Source organism: Choloepus didactylus, chromosome 3 (genome assembly GCF_015220235.1).
Source record: "Choloepus didactylus isolate mChoDid1 chromosome 3, mChoDid1.pri, whole genome shotgun sequence".
NCBI lineage: Eukaryota > Metazoa > Chordata > Mammalia > Pilosa > Megalonychidae > Choloepus > Choloepus didactylus.
Genome location: NC_051309.1, coordinates 26,754,612 through 26,782,358, shown reverse-complemented (window position 1 = coordinate 26,782,358; position 27,747 = coordinate 26,754,612). Strand labels below are relative to the sequence as shown.

The 27,747-nt window shown below is 42.8% G+C and overlaps 1 protein-coding gene across 1 annotated transcript; it reads right to left on the bottom strand.

The window, feature by feature from the left end:
* Positions 1-12,194: 12,194 nt before the first annotated feature.
* Positions 12,195-27,090, bottom strand: SMIM20 (small integral membrane protein 20). Its single transcript, XM_037831414.1, has 5 exons — positions 27,069-27,090; positions 24,347-24,403; positions 23,798-24,091; positions 13,609-13,665; positions 12,195-12,874 (listed from the first exon to the last, which is right to left on the bottom strand). Exons 1-5 carry the CDS (start codon positions 27,088-27,090, stop codon positions 12,837-12,839), a joined length of 468 nt encoding a protein of 155 aa, XP_037687342.1. The 3' UTR covers positions 12,195-12,836.
* Positions 27,091-27,747: the final 657 nt, after the last annotated feature.

Genomic DNA, 27,747 nt, shown 5'->3' with positions numbered 1-27,747 from the left:
TGGCCTCCGATGCCTCCGGGTAGAAGGAGGGGCTTGGATTAGCTCAGCAGTTTGCAACCGTGTTCACACCAAAATCCTCTGCTTAGAAAGATTCCTTCAAACACCAGCCACCTTGATTAATTAATAACTCGTCCCTCCTCTTTGTAAAAATTAATCAATGTGGTCAAGTTATGGAATCAAAACCACTAAAGCTAACATGGCCAAATTTATCATGAGGTACATTTTCAAATTTAACAATCATGTTATTTTGCTATAATTAAGAGAAAATTTTGGCCATGATGCACAGTAAGCTAAGTTTATAGATCCTATAACTAATTGCTTTCTCACTTACATAGACTTGACCTAATATTCATAATTGTCAGTAAAAAAATGTGTATTTATTCTAACTGAAGTAAGAAATCTAAGTAAGGCCTAGTATTAGATCATCATATAATCCCTTTATTATTTTCTAATAATTAACACTGGGCCAAAGGGGGAGCCTAACATCTGAAAAACATTTTCAATCACTTAGTCTTACCATAGATTTATCTTTGAAAAAAGAGTCAGTTGACATAGATAATCAATTTAGGTCAGACTGCTCAGGATTTTGCTTACATCTGAATGCTTTTCCTTGAAATTTTAATTTGCATCATATAATTCTGTAAATTACAGAATTAGCAAATATTCCTAGTTTGAAATATTAAAATTGTATATTAAAATATTAAAATAAAAAAATTAATCAATGATCCATGACTCTAATAGCTTTTGAGGAGAATAATATGCCACAGGGAGAGGATATCGCTCCAGCCCCCAGCAGTGAACGTTAGTTCAGCCCACGTGGTTTTGGCGTGGGTAAATGGATGACTTCTCTCACTACCAGAATATCGAAGGCAGTTCTTAGATCTCCATTACTGCCTTGATGGAAGCTCGTCCCCACTCCACCCCAAGAAGTCTTGAGGTCTACTGGACTAAGAGCTTTCCCTCTGGTTCTCAAATTCTTAAGGGAGTGAATCCTATGAGCTTCCTTGGGGGTAAATATTTGGAGTTTCATCTTTGGGGAAATCTGGAAACCTATTTTTAAAAATGTGGCTTGCAACCTCAAACCAGTTTCCCTTTGGGCTAAAAGCACACCTTGAACAAGGATTTGGGGAATGTGTCTTTTATCTGGGAGGTGATGCAGGGAAGTAAGCCAGGGACAGAGGGAAGTGGTTGTAGGGGTGTTTGTGAGTGCACTGCTGCTGTGGACAATTGAGCTCAGTTCCATGGAGGGGTGAGGAAGCTGGGGTGCTGGATGGGGGCTCACAGGTCAGCTTCAGTTAAGAGTCACAATACATATCCATCCATTCATCCAACAAAGTACTGCTAGGAACTGTTCTGGGTGCTTGTGTTCATCAATGAACAAAAAGATATATGGATCCCCAGCCTAGTGGAGAGCACATTCCAACAGGAAGGGAAGGAAACAAGTACTAGACATAATACGCAAGTAACACATACATTGTTAAAGAAACACGTTTCACAATAGACACATAAAGTATACAGTACCAGAGGGTAAGAGGATTGGGAATGGCAGGTTGGGAGGGAGTGTTGCAATTTTAAATGTGATGATTATGGGAGTCTCTTCGAGAAAAGATTTGGAAGAGGAGATGGACTGAGCCATTTGGGAATCTGGTGAAGAATATTCCAGGTGGAAGAGCGAACTCCTTCAGTGGGAGCATGAGTGTGCATGATATGTTCCCGGAGTAGTGAGGAGGCCACTGTGGCTGGAGCAGTGGTAGCAAGGGAGGGAGTAAGAAGGGTGCCCTGGACCTTTGGCTTTTACTGAGAGAGCAGTGGGGGCCACTGGGGGCTTCTAAAAGGAGGAGAGATGTGATTTGCCTTGCATTTAACAGGCTCACTCCGACTATTGTGTGGAGAATAGATTGAAGCAGGATGTACCTGTTATCTGTGCTGTGTAACAAATAACCACAAATTTAGCAGGTTAAAAAGACATAAATTTCTTATCCTGCAGTTTTCTGGGTCAGTCATCTGGGTACGGGTTGGCATGGTCCTTTGCTCAGTTCTCACCAGGCTGAAAGCCAGGTGTTGGCTGGGCTGCGGTCCCCTCTGAGGGTCAGGGTCCTCTCCCAAGCTCACTTTTTGTTGGCAGAATTCATTTCCTTGTGGTCATAGGACCAAGTTCTCCATTTTCTTGCCAGCTGTGGGCTGGGGATGGCTCTCTGCTCCTAGAGGCTACTCAGTTCCTTGCCCTGTGGCCCCCTTCATAAGTCATTCAAAATGTGGCTATTTACTTCTTCAAGGCCAGCTGGAGATTCCCTCTCACCCTTCAGATTTCTTCCTTCCAGAAGGCCCAGTCCCTTTGAAGGCCTCACCTGCTAAGGTAAGGCCCACTCAGTATTTCCCTCAAAGTCACCTGATTAGTAACCTAATCACGGGAGTGCCATCCATCATATTTACAAGTCCCACTCACACTCAGGGGAGGGGAGTATACAGGGCATGAACACCAGGGATGGGAATCTTAGGGGCTGTCACAGAATTCTGCTTAGCACAGGAGTCAAGGATACAAGCAGAGAGATGTGTTCGGAGGCTGTCATCATAATCCAGGCAGGAGGAGACGGGCTTAGACAGGGCTGGTAGAAGTGGAGGTGATGAAAAGGGGTCCAAGTCTGGATGTATTTGGAAGGTAGAGCCCACAAGACTTCTCTCATACTGACTGTTAAGTATAGGAGAAAGAGAGGAGGCAAAGATGATGCCAAGCTGGAATGTGGGTATGATGACTGGAGCAACAGTAGCCACTTTGGACCATGAGATGAAGATGGCAGGAGCTTGGATCTCTGATGATCATGTAGCCACCATACCAACCCTGGACTATCCACTTCCTGTCTGGGTTTATGTGAAAGGGGAAATAAAGTTATTCTTGTTTAAAAAAAGAAAAAAAAAAAGATGATAAGGATTTTAGCCTGATCTAAAGGCAGGAGGGAGCCATCATTACCTGGGAGTAAGTATAGCAAGCTTTAGAGAGTGCTTACTGTGGGCTGGGTGCTCTGGGTGCATCTCACCTTTTACTCAGTGAATCCTCCTAAGGGGCCTGTGTAGGGAAGGCAGATATTATCATCCTCATTTTAAAGGTTAGGAAATTGGATTAGAAAGAGATTAAGTAACTCCCCCAGGGTCATAGAGCTGGTAAGCAGAGTAGGATCTGTTCTTCAACAGTCTGATTTCAGAGTCCTTACCTTTAACAATTGTTACATCACCTTTTAGGAATGTTCTCTAAAATGAAAGGTCTTTGTTTTCTGGGAATATGGCTTTAGCTTGAAGTGAAGTCCTTTGACAGGTTTAGCCCTTTCTTGCTCTCCCACACGCCCCTCTGTTTTAGCCCCACCCATCTCTCCATGGTCCTCACCATTCCACTGGTACCATCTTGCCCTTCTCCATCCCTCTGCCTGCCTTCGATCGGTGTGGACACCCCTTCTTGTCTCTTCTCCTAACTTACTGTCAGAAATAAAGCGGTACCTGTAAGGGAATAAACGCTCACTCAATTCTGGAGGAGAAAAGAATTTATTTAGGATCTTGCAAGAAAGGACACACAGCCAAACACATGGTAGGCTGGCGTGCCAGAGGAAGAGAATGGCTATCTTTTAATCTCCTACTCCTAATGTGCAAGTCCCTCCCCTGTTTCCCCATTGGCTGGGTACTACAGAGGTTACAGCCTATTCAAGAGAACTAACTAGCCCATCTTTGAGATTTTTTTTTTTTTAATTCAGTTTTATTGAAATACATTCACACATCATACAATCATCCATGATATGCAATCCACTGTCCACAGTATGATAACATAGTTATGCGTTCATCACCACAATCTATCTCTGAACATTTTCCTTACATCAGAAAGAACCAGAACAAGAATAAAAAATAAAAGTGAAAAAAAAAAACACCCAAATCATCCCCCCCATCCCACCCCATTTGTCCTTTAGTTTTTATCCCCATTCCTCCACTCATCCATACACTAGATAAAGGGGGTGTGATCCACAAGGTCTTCAAAATCACACTGTCACCCCTTGTAATCTACATTATTATATAATTGTCTTCAGGAGTCCAGGCTGCTGGGTTGGAGCTTGGTAGTGTCAGGTATTTACTTCTAGCTATTCCAATACATTAAAGCCTAAGAGGTGTTATCTATATAGTGCATAAGAATGTCCACCAGAGTGACCTCTTGACTCCATTTGGAATCTCTCAGCCACTGAAACCATTTTGTCTCATTTTGCATCCCCCTTTTGGTCAAGAAGATACTCTCAGTCCCACGATGCCGGGTCTACATTCATCCCCGGGAGTCATACTCTGCGTTGCCAGGGAGATTTACACCCCTGGGAGTTGGATCCCACGTAGGGGGGAGGGCAGCGAGTTCACCTGTCGAGATGGCTCAGTTAGAGAGAGAGCATCTTTGAGATTTTAATTTGTACAGCCTACCCAAGAGAGCCAACTAACTCATTATTGAGATTTTGAACTGATCAGCCTATCCGAGAGAGTTCATTCAGTTTAAATTTTTTTTGCTGGGAGTTCCCGCCTCTGATTTTACCTCATATCTCTTTACATTCCAGTAACCATGGTTACTTTTCCATATAAGGAGCTGGCGCAGATTCTCTCTTTCTTCCCTTTACTACAGGGCTTGTTTAAGCTGGCTCTGCCCCCATTTTCCTTATTCCATGCTGTCTCTATGTGAAAGCTAAACTTATCCCTTTCTTACACTTACTATGTTATTTCTAGATCTATTTTAAATTTGTCTGCTCCAAGAGGTTTCCCCTGACCTTGCCAGCTTTGGGGGCTCATGCCCCTCTTGGGATTCTTATTGGTTTATGCTGTTCAAATGGCATAAAGTAGTGCCACTACCTTCAGCTGAGGTTTTATCATTACTAGGCATCTCCTGTGCATCTACTATGTTCAGGTAATTGTGTTGGGCATTCTAGAGACTGGAGAATGAGCTGCTCTTGTCTGTCTTCCTGTTCCTTTACTGGAAGTGCACTCAGGAGGCCAAGCCTTGGGGACTGGCTGGACCCATGCCCCTGACACACACTCGCTGAAGTTACATGCAGCATCTCTGCAAACCACTGTTTGGCAAGAGCCGGTGCACAGTTAACGGGAGTAGAACGTGACCAAGGAGTCAAACATTTAGTTAATGAAGAAACAATAGTTAGTGACCCTTTTGGGACTCTCAGTCCTCTGCCTAACTTTTCCCCTAAAGCCACAGACCTAACTTTCAAAAAACGCAGGGATCATCAAAACCCAAGTGCTGCTCTCTTGATTACAAGAACCAAATAATGGTTTTGTGCTTAAGTACTTTATGTCTGTAATGTGAGTCCGCATTGAGTGGGAGGAAAAATAAAAATAAAAAATAGCCATTTTTGTAAGCAGAACTTGCTTAGTCCAGAAGATAAATCACCAGAGCTGCTGGTTTCCTAGTAATTTCAAAACCAGATGTCGGTTATTATTATTCTTTTTTTCTCAACACAATTGTCTTAAGTTGAGCTTCTTGGAGGGAGTGTGCTCCTTTGGGTTTTCACTCAACCCAGTGAGGGCGACATGCTGCATGCCCCTTACACGTTTACCCAATATCCCAGCATCGTATTTATGAGAACTAAGTGGCTCCAATGTATTCCAGAGAGCATATACTTAGCAAAAAAGTACAGAAGCTGGCAACTCACATTTGCCCAAATTGATTCCACATCTGCCTTAAGTAAACCATTCCCTCTGATACAGGCATGCTTTCCCCCCCCTTGTGAGGCAGTGTGTGCTATTAGACACAAAAATAAAGGGGCTATTTTAGAAAAGAAGAAAAACAAGTTAAAGTTCAATCTGAGGTTCAGAATACTGCTGTGGGTTACCGTTCCTTCTTTGAAAAAAAACAAGTAACTTTTTTAAATTATAAAGCATTTCAACTCTAGCTCTTTTGCTCCTACTGCACAATCCTTGAGTGTGAAAAATCTTGTTAGAATAAACATCTCAACCAATAGAAACATCAGGAAACCTCATCGATCCAGAATAATGCAGAAACAGAACACAAATATCAAAAGACCTTGGGCAGCCAAAATGTCACAAAGCCCTTGCAATTTATCCATACTAGAGCCACTAAGCCCACATCACAGGCATTCACTTTCATTTGATGCCAGATTCCAGCATTTTGGCCAAATGCTTCCTCAACTCACTGCAGACCGGAAGCAGAAAATCAGAAATGAAGCCAGAGGCTGCTTCTTATGGCTGTGAAGCAGGACAGAGATAAGAAAACCAGAAAGGCCAGAAATTTCATGGCGCAGCTGTTTCCCCCACCATTGAACTCACCCTGATAGCTCCTTAGGCACAACCATACAACAAGCAATCAGCCCAAGTCATAAAAAGGAGGCTAAATTATGTTCAACGTCCTTTATTTAAGGTGAAAATGATGTGGATTATATTTCAGAAAAATGATTAATGAGGTGCTCTGTCAAGATTATTTTGGTTGCAACTGACAAAACCCCAAGTAAATTGGTACAAAAGGGACATTTACTAACTAGTAAAATTGGAAATCCAGAGGTATCCTTGCTTCAGATAGAACTGAATCCAGGGTTCGCAAACAAAATCATCAAGACCGGCTTCTCTTTATTTCCTGTTTATTCCTTCTACATTGGTGTTGGTCTCAGACCAGCTCTGTACTCATGGTGGCAAGATGGCTGCTAGTAGCTCTAAATCTGGTGAAAAAGGGACCACTCTCCCCTCCCTCTTTTCTCCCTTCCGCCCCCCAACACACAACTACTGGAGCAAACAGGCGAGATTAACGCTAATTGGACTTGATTGGCTTGATTTGGGTTACATGCCCTTCCTGACGCAATCCCTGGGACCAAGAGTTTGCAATGATCTGATAGGCCAGACTGGGATCACATGCCCACTCCTGAACCATGGGAGGAAGTCAGCACCACCTAAAGCAAGGAGACAGAGTGGAAGAGAGATGGGCAAAACTGGGGGCACGGAGGTGGGAGTAGATGTTACCATGAGAGAGGGAATAAGATGTTGGGTAAAGAGTGACAGATGTCCACCAGTAAGGTAAAACCTGTAACTACCTATGAGAGCCAACATGATTCTTTCTTGGGGGGGTATGGTAGTTAAATTCATGTGTGAACTTGGCCAGGTTATGGCATCCATTTGTCTGGTCAAGCAAGCACTGGCCAGAGTGTTACTGTGAAGACATTTCATGGATTTAAATAATCAGTCAGCTGATTGCATTTATGGCTGATTACATCTACAATCAACTGAGGAGGCTGCCTTAACGATGAGAGAAGTCTCATCCAATTATTTGAAAGCCTTCAAAGAAGAAGTGATGATTTCAGCAGTCAGAAGGGAGAATTTCTCTTTCTACTTCAGGCAGCCAGCTTCTCCTGTGAAATTCATCAAAAACTTTCATCGGAGTTCCCAGCTTGTGGCATGCCCTATGGAATTTGGACTTGCCCATCCCCCCAGTCATGTGAGACAATTCTTATAAAAATCCCATAATAATATTTACCACATATCTGTGTGTGTGTGTATATATATATGTATGTATGTATATCCTGTTGGTTCTGTTTCTCTAGAGAACACTAATACAGAGGCTCCATGTGACCAATGACTTTTTTATTTAAAAATGTCATTGTGACAATCAATGATGATTATGATGCTGGGGTTTTTTATTATACATCCCCTTTTGCATCATTTATGGTTTGGCTCTCTGTTACTTGCAACCAAAAGAGTCTGGACAGAGCATCCCATTTTTTTTTGTTGCATTTTATTTTAATTATTTGTGGTTCACAGAGAGAAACCCAGGAGGACAAAACTGCTGCATATCAAGGCCCCCCAGCTCTCATAGGAGCAGGGTCTTTTCCTTTCTCCCATTATGTTACGAGGGTCAGAAGGGAAGGGAGGGGAGGAAGGAAACAGATGCTGTCAGGAAAGATCACCTAGCAGAGTCTAAGCAAATGAGGGGTACCCTGCTGCTTCCAATCAGCTGGGAGATCCCTGGGTGGGGCTACCTAGATGCCATCTCCTGGTTGAGAACCCCAGCTTCAGGGAAGAGGGCGGGAAGGTTAATGTCTGTCTCAGGCACACGGTCAGTGGAACAGCACAGCAAGCTCCCCAGGGGCTCTGGCTACCTTCCCACACACAGCAGTTGCCAATGAGCTGTATATTTCCTTACTAGCAGCAAGAATAAACTGCAGAAGGACTCGCTGCCCTCAGCAGGTGCAAGTGAAATCTGGAAGACAGAAATTGCCTATGGAGTTCTTCCTGAGACTGAGAAACCAGGATGCTTTCATCTCCTGATCCTTCAGAACACAGGAACCTCAGGGAGCTGCCTTGGACTGGATGCTCCCTAAGAACGCTCTCCCGTCCTTTAAGTTGGTGCTTCCTAAACTACCTGGGGTGAAGCCAGTTTTGCTTCTAATTTCCAATCCATCATGGATTGTGGTAAAATATAAAAAAGATTAATTTTATTAGAAATAAAAAATACAAAATTCAAAATAATGCAAGCCCAGTTTTTTTTCTTGATCAGATTAAAAAGATTGAAATTGCTCTGCTAAACTGGATGAAAGTTTCTAAAACTTACTCTCCATTTCTGTACTGATCTCAATGTGGGCAAGTAACCAACAGTTCTTACAGGTGGGCCTGCTCTAGGGACTACCCTTTGATTGGCACTTCTGGGAAGAACACTCTGGCTTTGCTTTAAATAAAAGTTAGCATTCCACTTCCTACTTAAAATACTTGAGTGTCTCCTAAATTAAGTAAAACTTAGCCTGACATTTAAGGGTACCCACCGCACGGACTTCAACTACCACTCCGTTACATTATTCATTCTTTCAGTCAATTGGTCAATTCACTCGATCCATCCCAGCACCTCCTTTAAGCCAAGCCCACATCAGGTGGGAAGACAGAGTGGCACACTGGACAGGTACAGCCTGCGGGATGCCTATCTCCCAGCCAAACCATCTCTCAAATACCTGCTTAACTTTTCTGACTCCATACCTTGATCACTGCCTGCCTGTCTGAATCCTACATTTTTCATACCTCTGTCCAAATGACAGCTATTCCATAAACAGTGATAGCTGTCATTAATCTGGTCCCTGCCATGTTCCAGATACTGGGCTAGGAACCTGACGTACAGTATTCCTGAATCTCCCAACAGCCCTGCAAGCTAAGTTTTACCGTCTCTCCTGACCTCTCTGCTCGTAACTCATGCTCCTTTGACTGAACCATATACTTCTCTGCAAAGTTTTGATTCCTTTTTCTTCTAAATGCCTGATAGACTTCGCACCTCTTTTTAAACACTTTTTACTGAAATATGACATACATTTAGAAAAGTGCACACAATGTATTTATACAGTTCCAGGAACATACAGAAACTGAATATACCCATGTAATCTACATCCAGATGAAGAAACACAATCAGCTCCCCAAAGCTCTCCTTGTGCCCCTTCCCAGTCACCCCTTTTCCCCCTTCCTAAGAGGAGCCACTGTCTTGACCTCTAAGAGTATGGGTTAATCTTGCCTGTTTTTATTCTTTAATGCAATGGAATCTGAAAGTATAGGCTTTTGCATCTGGCTTCTTTCGTTCAGCATTACGTTTAGGAGATTCATCATGTTGCTGCGCATGGTTGTAGACTGTTTATTCTCATGGATGTATCGTATGCCATTGTCTGAATATGCTATGATTTACTCATTGCACTGTTGATGGATATGAGTTGTTTCCAGTGCTGTGATGAACATGCTAGTACAGCTATGGACATTCTTGTACATGTCTTTTGCTGAACTCGGATGAATTTCTACCATGTATACATGCAGGATTTGCACATGTCCAGCTTTAGTAGATAATTTAAAGGTGCTTTTTAATATTCAATACTATTTTGACTCTTTTGTGAATTTACCTCATTTCCCTTACTAAATTATAAATATTTTTTCAGTTGAATAAATACGATTTATTCCCTGCCTCTTTTCAAAAGGAGAGGTTTAACATAAAATAGAAGATAGAAACTGAAATAAGGAAGCAGGGAGGAGAGTAAGTACAGAAGAAAAAAGGATGAAGTGAACTTAGCCCAAATATATTCCATCAATTCTAAGGCACTTTTTCAATAGCTGAGACTTGAATGTGATTGTGCTCCCTATCAGCCAGTACAAAGAGGGAAGCAAGTTACACAATTCAGTGATCACAGGATCAAAGTACCCAACTGTTCAGGAGTGTGACTATTTCTGGTTCTGAGATTTAAAAAGAAAAGTCAATATCCATCCTAAAGAGGACATTGCTTGATATCAAAAATGATGTTTCCAAGAATTACAGCAATTTTGTCAGACCTTCCCCAATAACCTCCCTCGATGTGGACATGTCAAGTCACGGTTCACTAAGAGCAACTCTTTGAGGAAACTAATGCAATCCAGAAACACAATTCTCAAAAGGTCTGACTGAACCCAAGAAAACTAGACTTAAAGTGTGGCCCAGAGACCCCTAGGGGATCCCCAAGACCTTTTCAGGGGGTCTGCATGGTCATAACTATTTTCATAATACTAAAGCATTTTTGCCTTTTGCATGCTCATCTTCTTAGGAGTGTGTACACTGGAGGTTTTTAGAGGCCATATGATGTGTCGTATAGCAGCAGACTGAATGCGGAAGCAGATATGAGAATCCAGCTATCTTCTATTCAGCCAGACATTAGAGATTTGCAAAATTGAAAAACAATGCCACTCTTCTAAGTTATTTTGTTAGAAAATATATTTTTAGGGTATATTAATTTATAATGGATTAATTACTGGTATTTTCAATGAACTATTTTAAAATTTTGTACTAATTTTCAGTACAGGTAGATATATAGACAGAACCCACACAAACAGAACTCTTAAGTTCTTAATAGTTTTTAAGAGTATAAAGGGATCCTGGGACCCAAAAGTTTGAAAACTACTGGTCTATAGGAATATTTCAGGAGGACACCACCACTGCTCACTGACTCAGAAAATAATCTGTGAAAAATGTTCTGTGATCAAATATACTTGTAAGTGTTAGGTCTCTCCCAGGAATCATTACATAAGAAGCAAATAAGTCTAATTAACTTTAACTTATGTTTTCTGAATTTATCTGATCAAGATCCCCTTCTTTCAACTGCTTCTGCTTCTTATAACTGCTTCTGTTACAATCATGGGGGACACGCTTTGGGAAACCCATGGATGAACTGCAAGGCCTTCAATCCTCGTGAACAGTGTTTCTCACAACCCAGCTTTTGTCAAGTGTGGGGCAGCACAAAGTCTGATGTCACACTTCTGACTATGGGAAAAGTGAACCTTTTATAAATGGCAAGCTTCTTGTGTAAGACAGACAGCCCCTCCATCTCTGTACAGAGGTGGGCCTAGGGCAGGGACAGAGCCATGGCAGATTCCACTCAGGAGACAAACCTGGTCCTGTTGCAACAAAAGCAAACAGGCAATTGAGGTCCCAGAGTGCTCCTCTGAGGAACTCAGGCACAGTCTTTTGAGCCTGGACATCGTTCAAACCAGAACGATGTAGATGCCTCTGGCACAAAGAAATCTCAAGTAAGTACCCGCAGAACGTTTGACTTTAAGTTATGTAACTTCCTAATGCCCCTCCAAGGAAAATAGTGGTCAAATGTACCCCTGATGAATCAACTTCCTTTACTGAGTTGTCAACTCTACGTTAATTAAATGCTAGGGAATGCCTATGCCTACCAAAAACGATGACTTTGCTTTTGGAATTATGCAGCTTCTTTCAGAGAGGATAATTACATAATTTGGCAAGTTGTCTATTAAAAAAAGCTCCCAGTTCACAATAATAAAATTACGTCACCAGGAAGCCAAGCTAGACAGTTTACAGCAATGTACAAGGCACTCTGGGAGATATAAAAATGACAGCTGTGTCTCTTCAAAACATATACTCTAGTGAAGCGCAAGTGAGAGTGCCAGAGAGAAAGTAAGTATTCTCATGCTCACCTTGTAGCACCTGGTATGGTACCTGATAGAGAACCAGCATTCAGTAAACAATTGCCTCAGCAAATATGCTATTTACCCTTTAACCCTTTAAAATATCTACGTGTAAACAAATGAATACCACACAGTCAGGTAACTGGCCAGATAACAAGTCAAAGAAGATCTAGCCCATTACTTCTTGGTATAGTTACCTTGCAAAAGATGATTTACAAAAACAAAACAAACTGACCACATCCTTGTAAAGTAAAAGCAAATCATTTTAATATATACATTTTCACTTTATTAATTCAATGTTGATTTCTACTACGCATGAGTATCAATTTAGTTTGACTGGTTTCATATTTATTTATTTTCCAACACAGAGCAATCTGGTTAAGCGAACTGTTTATGCTTAAAGAGCACAAAGTACCTTATCCTCAAAGAGCTTTCTTAATTTTAATATTTTCAAAGAGCTCTATGAGGCAGCTCAGAGATTTTCACTGAAATCTCTTATTTGGAAGATGGCAAAATAGACTTGGATCTTTCCAAGTCCACTGGTTGTTTGTCTTCATATCACAGCTTGTTTGGGTAACTAGTAAAGACTTAATAATAAGTAGATCTACTCCAAACACACAAATGAAGTAACTTCATTTTTAAAAGTCAACCAGAATCATGAAACCTTTCTAATGGTGTGATCTGTTTCACAGTCCTTTTGATACTCAAAAAGGGAAATAAGGGAATAGTAATCCTCGTGCACAATCGTTCATCACAAGTACTCTTATTTACGGCATTACAAAGCTTTCTTCTCCAGCCATTGTTCCACAGGTTGCTGATTTTTATTTGCTGCAGAATCAAAAGCATGAAGATGTCTACTTTCAGAGTCAGAGTTGGTGACAGCCTTCTCATTTCCTGCCAAATGGATCAGACCACACTTTTAACCCTGTAGAAAGAAACATGAATAAAATCAGGATTCGTTTTTAAACTTCCTACCATTTCCCCCAGCCCCAGATAAACAAAATGACATCCAAATTGCCTGGCATAATTTACAGGTAGCTTGAGAAACCATGGCAGCCGGGAAGGACTTTTAAATGGCTTGGAAATTAGTCCACGACAGGAAGATATGTATCTGGCCTTGTGAAAACAATAAAGTAAAAAAAAGACTGTTGCCATAGATTACAAGAGTTTTGGTTAATAAATTGGAAACCTCTCATTCTCAGCCAATTTGATCATCTGAAAGTAACTAACCACTCGGCCATAAAGGAAGCTTCTGAGCTTTTGTATAAAGCAGACACCCCATCAATTAAAATAGCTCACAAGTAAACAGTATTTTCCCATGAGGGTAGTATTTAAATAGGTGCTTGGTAAATAAGTCTGCAAAACAGCTATTCACACTTCACATTTAATTGCACACTTGCTACATTTTTATGCCCATTTATCAAATGCAAAAGAGGGACGTGGCAAACTTCAAAAGTATTCTAGAGTGAAATATTGAAATGAAGTCTTGGGGTGGCACCTATAAAATGGCAACTGTTGTGAAATAAACAGCAAAATCACAATTTAACCTCTAAGCTAAAAAGCATTCTCTCGCTCCCCGCAGCAAAGCAAATACATACACACACACAGTGCATACCACAAAAACACAAAAGAGATTTTGCTTTTTTTTCTTAAGTTTACCTGGTGGCTGCACATCTTCTTGAATAATACCAGCTCGATTTATGGTTTGTTCCTTTTCTGAGAAACACAACAGAAAAATTACTCTTTGGAAGGGGAGGTTGGGGAATCTTTGTATTTACGTGGGTCAATTAGAAAACAACATTTACAGGGGTTACTAAATCCAGAGGCACCATTACTCAAAGTGTTTAGGTTGTGGAAATTAGATCCCATAAGGCAAAAAGATTGGGTGTTTTCAATAAAATAAAGAAAGCTATACTTCAAAGAAAAGCTTCCCAACTAACATCTTTTCTCTATGATCTCAGCATTTTGGAAAGGCAACAAAACAACAGAAAAAGAACAATTTGGAAAGAACTAGTGGGTGTGATATTATGAGGGGAAAGCTGCTGAATTGAAGGAACAAGTACAATTATCAAGAAAATGCTGTAGTTTATATGTCTAAAATACACTCCACAGAAGGACTAGAACCAGAGCTAAATATGCTGTTTTTGATAGGAAATAGAGCAGAAAATTAATCTTTGGGTGGGTGGCTTTGGTTTGGATAATTGAAGCTCTCCTAATTGACTGCAGGTGCTGTGCCAATTAGAAAACACGTTTTTAGCTACAGCGGCTAAGCCAGTCTCACTGGAAATGTCCAACAGGCAAGAGCCAAGAGAAATCAGGCATTTTATCAGTGGGCTTCAAGCACTCTGACACATCTTTGTAAGCAGTTTAGGAGAAACCCAAGGTCTGTGAAAACAAAGACTTATTATTTTAAGTATCTTGACAAACAAACGGCAGCTTTTCAGGCGAAAGACTTAGAGCCAAGGGATGTTTACTATTAAATTACAGCAATTACACGTTGTAATCAGAACTTTGTTTTAATCAGGTTGACAGTGTTTCTTTAATCCATATTTGGATCTTTTTTAATATCAGACAATTTTTTTTATTCTGGCTCTGAATTCTCATAAAGTTATGCAGGTATAAAGGTATAAGAAACAGCACTTTGCTAAATAAAATATTCATTGAACCTGCTTCTCTTGCAATGTGATAGAAAGTCAATCCTAAGTGACCTACCTGATGGTTTTATCAATGCTAAGTTTGCTTTGGCAAATAAAACACTAGGCAAAGGGGATTACGTGAATCTTGATATCCAGTTCTGAAGAGGGACAGAGAGAAGACATCACATAATGAGGCTGATTATAGACAATGGCCGATGGCTTCATTGGGTGGCTCTGAAAAGTAGCAGGTGGGCGGCAATGGTGTCAGACTTTTTGAAACAAGGCAACACAAAAGGTGTTCTCATTTGCTAAGTTATAGTCCTACCAGGTTGAGCCTTACCACTCTGTAAACATGGAGTTCTCAAAGTATGGGTCTGTCTCAACTACCCTCTTAGAAAACGTCAAATATTAAAGGACATACTTGTCATTGATCTTACCAGGAACAAAAAATGGGTATAACCTCCAGAATTAAAAAGCCAAAGGTCCATTCTCTGACATTATGAAAGAGGGAGGAGATGACAGTCTCAAAATAATTGTCAGAATACATCCTAGACCTACAGATTTAAGGAAATCAAACATCCTGGTTGTACTTAACAGGTTTCTTAGAGGCAGGTACTGCAAAGCCCAAGAAACTGGCAAGCTGCCAAGCATCAAAGGAAGCTGACTTGTGGTGGCAAGGACAGAATGGCTAATTGTGTCCTCACCTCTTACAATACAATGGAGGACGAAGTGAAGAGAATGGATTCCCTGTCTTCATGCTTTCTTGCTAATTGCTAATGAGGTTGGACAGAGGCTGAGGATTTATTTTAAATAGGTCATAATCTCTTTATAATCCTCATTCTAATTCAACCACCTCTGTAGTTTGGCTTGGACATGCAATTTAAATGCTCCGCTGAACCAGTTCCTACCAAGTGAGAACTGGGTATTAGCATCCTAGCTACATCTCCTGTTTCTTTAATCCATCAATGTTTTATAAATACTCTAAGGCTGAAGCAGTCTTACATAAATTCATCATATGACACAAAGACATTTTATTTGGGAATGTGGAATATGCTAAAAGGAAAACAGACACTCGTCCCTCAGGATTTAGCAAGTATATCTTGATGAGGTTAACAGTAAGTTTCTATTTTGCTATCAATGGAGAAATAGTGAATGTATACAAACCTCAGGGAAAGGACAACCACAGCAGCCAGGGAGTTAACAACGTGAACAAATCAGGATAAGCTAATTACTCACTTCAGCAGTGAGCATGTTTCTATCGGGAATGAAATGATTCAAACGCAAATATGGAACACTGGGCTTGGAGCTTTGGGATGCGGATTTGAAAATTCCCCGCTTTAGTGTCTCAGCAAGCCCAACTCTGCCCCCTGGTGCTAAGGCAGTGTCTGATTTGTAGTTTTAATTGAGGATCTTTATCTTTAGTCAAAGGGCCAAGGAATACTGTCAAAACTGGTAATGCATGCAGATGGGCTGATTTTTGTATGGTAGTAAAAGAATCCACCTAATAATTTCTAGATCTCTGAATATGAATACATTTTTATATTGAATGTCCATAATGTGAAATAAATCCACTGTATGACTTGTTACTTTATTTAATGTTTACAACTCAAATAAATGAGGTATACCTAAATGCCAGCTCCCTCAGCAGTCTTATAACTGACTAGTTGAGGATGCGCTAGTGAAGAACCCACAGATAAAAACCTGAAAACGAAAGCAGAATACAACCTCAGGAGCCCACTTACTTGTAACCAGTGAGAAGACAATGGCCTCCATCTCCTCCTACCAATGAACAGTTAAAAATAACAGCAACTCACAACTTGAAGTAATTGGGACAAATGGCAAAATTTGAATGTGGACTGTCCCTAACGTAACAGCATTGTATCGATATTAAATTTCCTGGATTGGATAATTGTATTGTGATTATGTAGGAGCATGTCCTTGTTTTAGGAAATACATGCTGACATGTTGAGGAATGAAAGCTCATGATGTCTTCAACTTATTCTCAAATGGCTCAGCAAAAATAGCAGGAATAATTATCATGTATCTGTATATAATTATACACATGCATATGTAGATACATATACACACACACACATAATGGGGGAGCAAATGTAGCAAAATGTTAACAACTGATAACTCTAGGTGAGGGTCTACAGAGATTTATTGTACTATTCTTGCATCTTTTCTGTAAGTTAGGAATATTTCTTTTAACAAAAAATACAAAGCTGCAAATAAGTACAAGGAAGTCAAAACACTGTGACTGTTCCATGAAGATTATTTCAAAGTATCTTTTTTAAAAATAGCAAAAAGACAATTTAAAAAAATGTTTTTTCAGTGCTCTCACTTTGCTACTGCTACCTAGACACACACTCCATCTGCCTACAGGGTGATCCGATACTGGATGTACACTGACGTCAAGTGTGAACCAGCTGACGGAGGAGAACCAAATGGCCATGTGACAAGTGTGAACTGGATGGCTGAGGGAAACCAACACGCCACTTGAAGTGGCTCCTCCTAACCCTGCAAACACTTTTATTTCCTCACCTGACTATGGTTGAGTCCAGGGAGCAAGAGTTAGTAAGATTTTAGTCTGTCCATGCATTTCACTTGACTGTAAGTTGAAAGGAGTAAAAAGCATATTCTAAACACCTGGCATGTAATAGGGAAAATGCCCTTACAAGCTAAGAATTATTCCTGCATCAAGTGATTTTCTGTAACCCTGTTCAGACTATGCAGAGCATACATTCAGCTGAGGGCAGCAAAGTGCAGCAGAAAAGAGCATGGTAGATAGGAGAACAGAGGTCGCCTCACAGCTCTTCCTTGTAACTTTCTGCTTTGCTGACTGTTAAAAAACCTTCGCTACCTTAAATGCATTGTGAGACAGAGTATTAAGCCCCGAACCATGTCAGGGGAGTTGGAGTCTAGTGTTTACCTGGAAATTAATGTGCTGGGTGACCTTGGGTAAGTCATCTAATTGAGAACGAACTTAAGTTCCTTCTGGCAAAACCCTATGATGCTATGCTTCTGCACATCTAATTAAAATTTTAAATGAAAAGAATCACAGAAAACATTCTTATTCTGCCTCATTTCACAGGTTGGTCTCAAATGCTTAAAATACACATTATTTTTAAAAGGCCATGATCAGGATCACTGTCTAGTTCTGGGACACCCTGAAGACAGATTAGGGTTCTTGTTACGGCACCTGTACCATTCCCTAAAGGTGGGCTCTTCAGACAAACCACACTGTGCCAACAGGATGAAAGATAAACAGCAACATTTGGGAGTCCCTCCAAACACACAGCAAAATTCTACATATACTTCTGGTTTTGGACCACTGAGTCCCAATGCTAATGGCCATCTCCCCAGTGCACATTTCAGTACTTGAGATTATCATGTACAGAATTAACCTTGTACTCCATAGCACTTAGGAGTCTTGCTGAGTTAATGAAAGAGCTGAAGGTCACAATGAATGTCAGAATGAAATCCAATAAGGCAGTCTTGTGATAGTGGCTTGTCTGCTTTTCAATCTTGGAAGATCTCTGTGGCTTTGTTTTACCTAAGCAGGCTTCCTCTTTTTTGATCGAGGCCATGTCACTGCGGCCTGTAGGCTTATTCCAGGAGAGACCCTGGAGCCACCTGTCCCCACATTCCCCCCATCCCTAGGCTGGCCAGCATCAGTCTAGCTGATGCACCTGCGCTGAACTAATGTTCAGGCTCCACATGGTCTGGGCCCTTCCCTAGCCAGTCAGTGGCTCCAATTACTGTTTTCACTGGTACCCAGTTCTCAGGGACTAGGCCTCAGCCTTGACCTTCCAAGAACTGTGGGATTCTCCTTGGTATGTCCAAAATCCTGGGAATTACAAATGTATACAAGAAGGTACAGTAGGTTGAATTGTGTACTTCAACCAACACACTCTCAATCTTATCTGCATCCCTGTGGGTGTGAACACATTGTAAAGAGGACCTCTTGAAGATGTTATTTTTATTAAGAAGTGGCCCAAGTGAATGAGGGTGGGTTTTAATTCAGATTACTGGAGGTCTTATAATGGAAAAGCCATAGAAAGGAGCCAGAGCAGAAGTCGGCAGGCACCCAGAAGAGGAAGGAGAACATCACCATGTGACAGGAAAGCCAAGGATTCTCAGCAACCAATGCTGCTGTCTTTGTGGAGAAAGCAAACCTTGCTGATATCTTGATTTTGGGTTTCTTCTAGCCTCAAAACCATGAGCTAACAAGTTCCTGTTATTATGCTAAAACCAGTTCATGGTATTTGTGACAGCAGCTCAGGCAAACTAACACCAGTGGTCAGAAGAGAAAAACTCAAGAGAAGAGGCTAGGAATGGAGTGGCTGAAAAAGAGGGAACAAAAGAGCAGATCTAGGAACACTGACAGAAGGGGGTGGCTACAGAAGCCCAGCGAAGAGTGTTTCAAGGAGGGAGAGTCTGGCATGGAGGTTGTGCCTCTCACTCATAGTTGATCTGATCTCTGACATCACAATGAAGTACAAAACCACCACCTGGAAATGTCCACAACTTCCCAACGTGAAATCCACATTTAGGTGCATCCACACCTGCCCTTCCTCCAGAGCTGGTGGAAGAGGTGTTCTGTCTTTGGTCCAAGGCTCTCCTCAACCAGAGCTCAAGATCCTTTGCCACTCCCACTGTCTGAAGTCTATGGATTCTCTCTCCAGCATCTTTGTTTGTCTGGAGATACTCCTGGCTGTCCCATCTCTGCCAGCCTAAACAAAAAGTAAAACAGAACTCTTCCTATACTCCTTGCCCAGCTGCAAATATTAATTGGCCATTCCCCCTCTCCGTACACCCAAATATCTTTAAATAGTCAACTTAATATACTGTCTATTTTCTCATAATTCACTGCAATCTACTTTCTGCTCTCTACCAAATCAACGGAAGCATTCTTAAACAATAACCAATGGCCTTTACTTTCTTTTTGATAAATCCAATGGATATTTTCATTTCTTATCTCTCTTACCATCTCCAAGTTGCTTCACCCTGCTGAGGACACCCCTTTTGGTACAGAGTTGCCTTCCCCAAGCTTTTGGCAGCAGCCTCTCCAGGTTTTAATCCTCTCTCTCTGGCTAATCCTCATCTCCTTTGAGGGCCCTTCTTCCTCTGTCTGCTTACTCTTCAGACCTTCAAACACAGGCTTCACCAGAATTCTGTCCTAGGCCAGCTTGTGAGTTTCAGTCTCTGGACCCTGCCTGGGAGCCCTTCATCCCATGACTCTGATCCCCATCAACAGGTTGATGACACCCCCATCCGTCTCTGGCTGCAGCTCGTACTCTGTATCTAAGCTCCAGATCAGTATATCCTATTGCCTATGGGAAATCTCCAAGACCATGGCCAGGTACCTACAACTCAATACGTCCAAAATTGAACACTCATCTCCTCACCCTCAAAACCAATTCCTTCTTGTGTTTCCTAGTTAATGAGCTAGAACCAGGAAGTTGGGTGCTATTCTCTTTTCTCTTCCTCCCTCACCCCTGCTGCTAATCAGGCACCAATTTCTGCAGAGTTGACTTCTTAAACAGAGCTCCTTAAGTCAATCACTTCTCCTCAGCTCCATAACCACAACCCTGGTTCACGCTACAGTCACCTCTCCCTGAGATCACAGGAAATATAGTCTTCCCGTATCTGGCTTTCCTGCCTCCAGCCTTGACCCTTCCAGCCTCTCCTTCAGGGTGATGCCCTTGAAGAGTGAATTTGATCCCCTTGCTTGCTTGATTAAAAGACTTCAATGGACTTTGTTTCCAGGACAGTGGAGGATTATTCATGCATTTTAAGCAAGCAAGCTAAGTGATCAAATTTGAAGAACAAACAGCTGAAAACAGGCTTTTCAACAGCAACAGCAGAAGACCTGAAGTTCTATACATTTTCCATCAAACAAAAATGGAGTTTTCCAATTACAAATTGTCACCAAACAAATATTAAAAGATATGTTTTAGAAGGTAAGAAATTGAAACTAGAAAGGATTGAGATGCAAGCATTGGTAAAGATAAGCAATCAGGGACTGCATAAAACACTAATTTATTCTAACTGATCTGGAGAGTATAGACACAAGGCAGGACTAAAATAATATGTAAGTGTGAGCTAAGGGTCAACGCATCCTAAGGTCCTTGTATTGTTGGTTAACCTGAAACTTTAACTGGTAATCACCAAAACAACAACAAAAAACAGAATGTAAAACTTTCAAAGTAGTAGAGTCAAAGTAGTAGAGGGGGGAGAAAAATAGAGAGACCTTGATGGCAGAAAAGGAGAAAAAAAGGAAGAGTGGATATCAAATAGATAGAAAACAGTAAGAGGGGAAAAATAAATCCAACTATATCAGTAAACATAATAAATGAAAATGAACTAACCTCAAGAGTTAAAAGAGACTGTCAGATTGGATTTAGAAAGTGCAGCTTATACTGGGTATGAGACTGTCACATAAAGTCAAATGAAGGCTGAATGTAAGAGGATAGAAAAAGATACACCAGAAAAATACTAACTAAAAGAAAACTGGCAACTGTAATAATAACAGATAAAAACTAGAGTTGGGAGAAATACAGTGTTAAGGATAAAGAGGACCCCTACATAATAACTTGAAAAAATTCTCCAGCAATAGTCTATACTGTACGCAGCCCAAGGTGTATGGCCTTCAGATATCTGAATAACAGAACAAGCTTGATCTACAATCAACATATTCAGAACTCTACCCAACAAGTGAACATACATTTTTCTAAGCACACAGGGAACATTTTCAAAAAATCACCTGTACTAGGCCACAAAGCACATCTTTACCAATATTAAAGAATCAAAACCATATAGCCCACATTCTCTGACCACAAATGTAACTAAGTTAGAACTCTGAACCAAAAATGTAACCAAAAAAGGTCATGTTGTCCCCTGGATAGGGAATGGATAGTATGCGGGGCAGGATATTAGCAGGGAGACCAGCCAGAGTCCAGGGAGTGGTTGGGGGGTGTGGTTTGCACAAGGGCACCAAGACAGAGAGGAGTGTGCTGCCCATTATGGTCAGCCATGTATACCCAGCACCTAGCACAGTGCCAGGTACACAGCAAATGCTACAGCTTAGGTTTAAAAACAATATATGAAAAGAGGCTAAATAAATGCTAGCTGAATGTGTTGAAACGAACTGAAACTCTGTCCCCATGATGTGGCCATGTACGCCCCACCTGCCTGGACCCAGTTTTACTGCCTGGTCAGCCAGTATTGGGTTCTGCCCACCTACTTAAATCTCATCTCATACTGCTACCTCTGGTTCCTTAGGTTTCAAACGTTTTAATGGACTGCCTGATATAAGCACTAGACTAAGTGTTTCCACATCCTTTACCTCATTCAATTCACCCAACAACCTGTAAATTCAGTCCTGTAAACTGCATTGCTACAGATGAGGAAAGAGGCAGGGCTCAGAGAGGTTGTCTTAAAAGGTCACCCATCTAGTAAGAAATTTAGACTCTCCTCTGCCTCACTCCCTTTTCTTATCCCCTTAGTGAGGCAATATGGTGGCACAACTATAGCCATTAAGGGTCCTCGTTCAAATCCCAAATCTGGGACTCATCAGCTATATGACGATGCTATATATGATGCTATATGATCATATAGCAGTTACCATAAAGAGTTGTTATGAGAATTCAATGGGTTAATACATACATGAAATGCTTGGAAGAATATCAGACATATGGCAAAGTTTCAATGAGAATTCGTTATTCAGTATTATCTACCTGTTTGAAAAATCAGTTATGTCTCCCAGAAAAACTGGCCAAATAAATAAAAATTGAACCAGAGAAGTGGGCAGGCATAGGATGCCCTTCCCATCAAATATGTGATAACCCAAAATGTCTCTAGACATTGCCAAATGTCCCCTTCATGGGCAAAATCACCCCCAGTTGAGAACCATGACTGATCTAGTCTTCACAAAGTAGACCCCCTTATCCCAAATTCAACTCTAGAGGCTGTAATAAAATAGCCTGGGGCAGAGATCCAGTGAGGAAGGAGGTTGGAAATAAAGATTATGCAGGCCTTCTGACAGCCCCACCTTTACCCCCACACAAAGTGCACGAAGATATGCTAGAAGGCAGGATGCACAGAGGCCATTTCAGTCTCCAGAGGATGAAAAAAAGCTACAAGGAAGTGTGAGTGTGTACTAAAAACACTCTGCCTCCAGAAACCAAGTGCTGTAGCATTTGCAATGTGCAGTGCATTTACACGGAACTTTCGCCTTCCAATCGCCAAGCTTTTAGCCTCAACTAATATTCTCAAGGGGCAGGGTTAGCCCTCTTCCATCTTCAAGATGATTCAGGTTTCCTAGAGAACAAAATGAGCCTCTAATGCCTAATATTTTCTCTCTGACAGACGGTTTCAGATGTATCAAAGTGCTAATCCTTTCTGAGGTATAGGTCTCAAGGAAGGAGAGTTTGGCTTTTAGAATGACAGGACTTGAATGATTAGGGGGGAAATTACTCCCAGGATATTCACCATTGTCTTGTGAGCAACCGACTTAAAATGAAAGAAACCGGCAAAATCCGAAAAAAAATATATATATTAAGAACAGAAAGGAGAGGAAGAACTTAAAAACCCAGGTTAACAGTTCAGGTTAGAAACATTTTCAGTCAAAGACATCTTTGGGAGTGGAAATGAAGAGCAATAAAAATACGTTTAAAGATCATCAGGGTTCGATCTACCTCCCCGCACTACCAGGGCTCCTAGCTTCAGTGTGTGGAGGCGGCTCTGGAGACAAGGGACTGGATTGGCATATTTGCATTCCCATTTATTAGCTTACAACCTCTCCTCCCCATCAGTAAAACGGGCTTTTAATATGTACTTCCAAGTGAGACTGTGCAAATATAATGCATGCCTAACCTGACACATAATAGGCGGCCAGTGAACGTCAACTATGAGTACTGAAATAGTATTTGCTGTCGACCTACTATGTGCAGACTCCTTTTACATACATTACCACGTCTGAGCCTCCCAAGAACTCCGGGAGGCACACTTATTAATCTCCCCGCTTTATAGATGAGGATTCTGAGGGTCCGGGAAGTTGAATCACTTGCCCACGGTCACAAAGCTGCACAGAGCGGGATTCGAGCCTGTGCCCGCCTGACTCCTGAACCAAGCTCTTTCCACAACACGTGGAGAGGCGAGGGGGTGACCCGGCTCAAGGCCGCCGCGCGGGGTCAGAGGTCACTCACGGTATTCCTCCAGCCGCATGAGGGGCCGGAAGTAGATGGGGTAGAAGGCGGCGCCGATCAGGGAGACAAAGCCGCCGAAAATGAGCGCGGTGCGCAGGTTTCGGGACATGGCGCCGGGCGAGGGGCGGCCTTGACCCGCCAAGCGCCCCGCACTCTCAGAATCCCGGCTCCTGCCCGCGGGGCCGTGACCCCACTCGGAAGAGGTGGAGCCGCTTTCGCTTCCGGGCCTTGAGGGCGGGGCTAGGAGGCCGGCCGGGCCCGGGGTGGAGCCAGGAGCGGGGAGGGGGGCGGGGCCTGAGTGGAGCCGGGGCGGGGACTGGGGCGGGGCCCTGGGCGGGGCCCGGGGCGCCGAGCACCTCCTTCCACTCGCTCCCTCCTCGCGCGCTTGGCCCGCGCAGCAGAGGTGGCAGTTTGCGTCGGGTTCCCACTGGCCGTCTCCTGCCCTCCTTCACTGCCCTCGGCCTGGTTTCCCCCTCAGCCGCCTCACCTACCACCCTCCGGACCCCCTTTACCAGGCACGCTCTCTCGTTCTCTCCCCAGTGGGCCCACTTTGACAGGTGAGGGAAACACTGCTGGCCTGCGTGGCCTTGGACAAGTCACTCGGCCCTGTTGAGGGCAGTTTGTGGGAAACCGGGGCCACAGGGGCTCCTGGATCAAGACTTGCCTGGGGGGGATGTTGATTCAAAATCCAAGCTACAGGTAGATGTTTACTGATGTTACTGGCTTCTTTTCATCCTCCCTTTCTCTCCCTGATCCCCACTGTTGCGATTTGCTAGTGCTGCCGTTTTGCAAAACACCAGAAATGGATCGGCTTTTATAAAGGGGATTTATTTGTTTACAAAGTTATAGTCCTAAGGCCATAAAGTGTCCAAACAATGCCATCAACAATAGGTTACCTTCACTGAAGAACACTGATGGCCTCCGGAAAACCTCTGTTAGCCGGGAAGGCACAGGCACTAGGCTGGCGTCTGCTCCAGGCTTCTGGTTTCAAGATGGCTTTCTCCCAGGACGTTTCTCTCTAGGCGTCTGGGGGTGTTCTCTTAGTTTCTTCCAGGCAAACTCCGGACTAGCAAAAGTCTACTTTCAATGGCTGTCATCACAATGACTCGGCTGCAGCAGCACTGAGTTTCTTCTGTTTGTCAGCTCTTTTATATGGCTCCAGTGGTTCAATTAAGACCCACGCTGAATGGCGGGGGCCACATTTCCATGGAAACAATCAAGAGGTCACACCCTAATCAACACTAAATTCTACCTTGCCTCCCATAAGATTGCATCAAAGAACATGGCGTTTTGGGGGACATACTACGTCAAGCCAGCACACCCTCCTTGGAATGTCAGGATTGCCGTGAGGATGGGGAGGACCCAGGCGGGGATAGGTGCAGGGCAGAGAGGGGTTCCCCAAAGAGCCCGTGGCCAGGCCCAGTGTATTCAGCGAGATGCGAGCCACCCAGAATCAACATCTGCTTCCTCTTCCACCAACCTCCACCTTCTTCACCTCACCTCCCTTCCCAGTGGGCTGCTCAGGAGGTCTAAGATTCCTTGGGCCTTCTCTCAGTCCCCTATGAATAAGGATGATACCAGCAGCCAGAGCTGGGGAGCAAAGACAATATTTATCTTGACTCAGCTGTCCAAAAAAGACCTAATATTTGAGAAATGATGTAGAAAGCATAGCTTTCCTCTTTCTTGGTCGTTTTGTAGTTGAATCAAGCCACCATCTACCTTTGTGGTTCCAGAAGCGTATAAATCAGTTGCTTCATCTGACAGCACATGTATGGACTATCCATCATGCCCCAAACACCAGGCAAAGTGCTACAGGGGACACAAAGATGAATCAAGCACAACCCTGCTCTCCAGGATCCCACTGCGGAGCTAAAGAGACAGGACATATACATAAAACGATAACTAATGACCCAACGCAGCCTGTTGCAGATGAGTGATATGGTCGTGTGGGCTGCAGAAGTTCAGAGGAGAAAGACGGATGAGGGTAGGATGAGGCAGCTGCTCCTCAGGCACTTGGAGGAGCTTGCAAGGGTGAGAACAGAAGACTTCACAGATAAGAGAGAACCTTGTGATACATGCTTTATATCACGTGATACGAAATACCCAAGGGTAGTGCACATTTGTCATTTTAGCAGTCCAGGACCACTTCCCTTTTTGCTGTTAATATCTTTTGGTGAACCACCTCTCCACTGCTCTCAGTTCATGGGGTAAGTTGTCTTCCGATCTCATCCTTACTTCTCCCAGTTCTGAGTGTTAAGCATTTAACCAAGCCTGGCCAAACTTCCTAGCCACAGGGATTAGTTGGCACAAGACTCAGGTGTGCTCATTGCATCTTCCTGGCCTTGGGAACCAAATTGGGCCGACCATAGTCTATCCCAGCCAGCTCCAGAAAGCTGGATTTGAATTTAAGAGAATGAGACTCTGGAGCAGAAGGGAGAGCTGAGAGAGGAAGAGAAACCAGATGCTGAGGTTACATTTGGGGCCTCTGTATGGAGAGTGCCAGAGGATCTGGGCTTCCTGGTGAGGTTCCAGGAGCACCTCCAAGGCAGGGCAGGGGACCCATGTGGCAGGTGAGCCATCCCTCTTTTCAGGGCATTGTTGCAAGTGACTTTTGGTTCCTTTGTCCCTTTCATGCTGATCTAAAGACTTGAGCCTGACCAGCAAAAGTAATTAGCCCATGTATGCCATTTATACAGATTATTAGCATCATGGCACCAAAAAAGCAGTTACTGATCACTTGCCTGCCACTGAGTCCTATGAATGCAAGTTCGTCTCTTTGATCACAGTGTTCTTTCCATTTCTGAGAAAACCAGCTTCTTCGATTTTCATTTCCCCACTGACCTGTAAATTCAACCGACAAATATTTACTGCATGCCTCCTCCAGGCAAAGCACTGTAAAAGATGCTTGGGAACACCAAAAGGAATCGGACAACATTCATGTATTCAATGAAGGGTCATTGAGCCAGGAACTTTACAGGGGGCTGGTGGATGCAGCAGTGAGTAAAACAGCACAGTCTGTTACCCTCATGGCATCTGCGGTCTGGTGGAGGGATAAGACGTGGCAGTGAATAGTAACTGCTTTTTGGCCACTCCGTCTCCCTGAAAACTAGCACCTGATTTTCTCTCAGGGGATTATCTCTCACCTTGGCATTCTCAATTGGTCTGTAAGTCGGGGCCGCCAGTGCACTTCTAGTCAATACTAATATTAAGGATTTGCAGAGCACTTGCCCTGTGCCAGTCATGATTATAGGTTTACTCATTCAGTACTCACCAACCCCATGGATATGTACCATATCCCCATTTTCAGTTGGGAAAGCTGAGGCATAGCAGGAATGACTCTCCCAGGGTCACATGGTGTGGTGGTTTGAAGCTGTATCTACCCCAGAAAACATGTTCTTAAAGTTAATCCATCCCTGTGGGTGAGGACCCATTGTAAGTAGATCTTTTGATGAGGATGCTTCAGTTAAGGTGTGGTCCAGCTCAGTCAGGATGGGTCTTAATCTTAGTCCTTTATAAACAGAATGAATACAGGGAGAGGGAAAGAAAGCCATGGGAGCAGGAAGCTGAAATCAACACAACCAGAAGAGAAGGGAGAGACCACGTGCCTTGCCATGTTGCAGAGGAGCCCAGGATTGCCGGCAGCTGGTCTTAGGGAAGAAAGCATCACCTTGACCTTGAGGATGCCTTGATTTGGACATTTTCTCTGCCTCATAACAGTAAGCTAATTCCCATTGTTTAAGCCACCCCATTTCATGGTATTTGCTGGAGCAGCCTAGGAAACTAAAATACATGGTTAGTAAGTGGCAGAGCCAGGATTCAAACCTGGCTCCAGAGACCTACTCTTAACTGCCTTGCAAACTCAGCAAGCTTGTGTTTCCTGCTGGTGCAAATGATCCATCCTGGTCTAATTGTTCTCTTTCTCCCAGAAATAAGAATCATGAGGATGATGA